The sequence below is a fragment of the Anoplopoma fimbria genome, chromosome 2, assembly GCF_027596085.1.
Source record: "Anoplopoma fimbria isolate UVic2021 breed Golden Eagle Sablefish chromosome 2, Afim_UVic_2022, whole genome shotgun sequence".
NCBI classification, from domain to species: Eukaryota; Metazoa; Chordata; class Actinopteri; order Perciformes; family Anoplopomatidae; genus Anoplopoma; species Anoplopoma fimbria.
Window position 1 is genome coordinate 428560 of NC_072450.1, and position 2500 is coordinate 431059.

General features: G+C 46.9%; 1 protein-coding gene across 1 annotated transcript in view; it reads left to right on the forward strand.

Moving 5' to 3' along the window:
* Window positions 1-2500, forward strand: part of fhod1 (formin homology 2 domain containing 1) — a 43789-nt gene that overhangs the window by 23599 nt on the left and 17690 nt on the right. The window contains 4 exon segments of the mRNA XM_054614993.1: window positions 1-105; window positions 839-1043; window positions 1120-1330; window positions 2074-2181. The exon segment at window positions 1-105 is cut by the window's left edge and continues 39 nt beyond it. Of these exon segments, the coding sequence (XP_054470968.1) occupies window positions 1-105; window positions 839-1043; window positions 1120-1330; window positions 2074-2181 (629 nt within the window).

Sequence of the window (2500 nt, forward strand, 5' to 3'; positions counted from 1 at the left end):
GTGACCGACAGTCTGGAACAGTTGGGGATGGAGAACGTCATCCACAAACACATGAGCAACAAGGGGACCGAGCCAGACCTCCGGGCTCAGTTCACCACCTACGAAGTAACAACAACAACATGTTTTTAAATGTATTTAACCTCATCACGTCTCCTTCTGAAGACGGAACAATACGACTCAGAGTTACAGACATTTATACAGAGACAAGAGAACACAAACTAAGAACCAGATCAGACCAGATCAGACGCTCTCTCCAGAGTCCTGAGACGCAGTTTAATGCTGGACAGCTTCAAAGTTACATGTTACTGGATAATGAATTTTCCCTTTGTCTGAGGATTTATGAATGAAGTTGTACCGGTGGAAAGTTCTGCACATGGATACTGACAGAGGATTAAAGAATACAGAATATAATGATGTCTGAGCCGTTTACAGCTGTTTATGAATGTCAGAGCTCCGTGAACAGAGGGAGAGAATGAGCTGAAGGCTTCGTGTGCAGAACAGCTGCAATAAAAGAGTTTTATAGAAGAGTTCTAACAATATACAGCGGTGTCATCAGCATATAGATTCACAGATGAATTCATATTTTCACCCACATTATTAACATAAATGGTGAAAAGGCGTGGTCCTGGAACTGAACCTTGAGGTACTCCTCAGGAGACACTAAAGCGGCCAATAAGTGACGTATTTTTGTTTATTGAACAAGGTGGAACAAGTTCTACTCTTTCTGTTTCTAACCTTTCACAATAAAAGCCTTGTGTGTGTGTGTGTGTGTGTGTGTGTGTGTGTGTGTGTGTGTGTGTGTGTGTGTGTGTGTGTGTGTGTGTGTGTGTGTGTGCAGGCTGCTCTGAGGTACGAGGACGGTGATGTGGAGGACTCCTCCCTTCACCTCCGTAAGGAGAGAAGAAAGACGGCCGCCGGCGAGCAAGAGGGACGGAAGAGCCGCCGCGTGTCCAGTCAAAACCTCCCGGACCTCCTGTCCTCCTCCGCTGGCTCCTCCCCCTCCGCCTCCCCCACTCCCCCCACCTTCCTCTCCCCCTCCACCGCCAACACTCCCCTCTCCCCCACCTTCCTCTCCCCCTCCCCCACCAACACTCCCCCCCCACCAACACTCTCCCCCCACCAACAACCCCCTCTCCCCCACCATCTCCTCCGCCTCCTCCTCCAGCCCAACGGGGGGGTTGGGCAGCAGGGCCTCGTCCCCGCTGTCCTCCGACCCCAGCAGCCCCACCTCCAGTCCGTCCGGATCCCAGAGAGGGTCTCCGCTGCCCCACCACACGCCCCCCAACGGTACCGTGACCGCAGAGGTGGAGTCCAAGTCACCGACCAGCGCGTAAGTTCACCCAGATCAGCTACTGGTCCAAACAGGTCCTGATCAGGTCTCAATCAATCACATGTGCACCAACTATAAGTTTGGTTAAGATTATGTTCAACCAAAACCTCATATCAAACCGGCACCGGGGCTAAATTATTGATGAGCTCAGACGTTATCGGTTCTTCTATCGGTTCTTTAATGCTCTGGTGTTGTTGATTATTGACTACAACAACGACGCTCGTGACTTTAAGTTCAATGAAACCTTTGTGAGTAAAAAGACTCTAAGCGTCAGATAGCAGAGGGAATCGATTAACAAACATAATCAATAAATAAATATTGATGGGTTATTATAGATCACCTTAAGACTTCACATTCATGTATCAATAATCAGAACAATGTAATAACATATATATTATTCATTATGAGTACTTTTACTCTTGGTACTTGAAGTATGTTTTGTTTCTGACACTTCTGTACTTTATCTTCAGTAACAGTTTTAATGCAATACTTTTACTTTTACTGCAGTAAAACTATTTGATGACATCATCTGAGGTTCAGTTTTCTGATGTTTTCACCTGTAGATCAATCAATAAGAGAAATGATTGATAGATGTGACTGAAACAGGTTGGGTTCTCTCTCTCTGCATGTCTGTCTGGGTCTGGTTCTTGGTCTGGTTCTGGGTCTGTTCTCTTCTTATTTTGGTGACTTGGTGTTGGTGTTTCTCTCTCCTCCCTCCTCCCCCGGTGGGTCTGGACCACTAGGAGTCGCTCCTTCCTCAGCCACCACATGTCCTCTCTGGGTCTGAGCAGGAGGTCCAGGCTCTTCTCCAAAACCAGCTCCATCTCTGAGGAGCCTTCAGCCTCCTGCAGGTCTGTAACAGAGAGACTGACCTGAGACCAGCTCACATGTTAGTGCCCCCTACAGGCTTCAGTCAGGTCTCCCCCTAACCCCTACAGACTAAGGTTCAGGTCTACCCCTAACACCTACAGACTGAAAGTTCAGGTCTACCCCTGTATACAGCGGGTAAAATAAGTATTGAACACGTCACCATTGTTCTCAGTAAATATATTTCTAAAGGTGCTATTGACATGACATTTCACCAGATGTCGGTAACAACCCAAGTAATCCATACATACAAAGAAAACCAAACAAATAAGTTCAGAAATTAAGTTATGTGTAATAAAATGG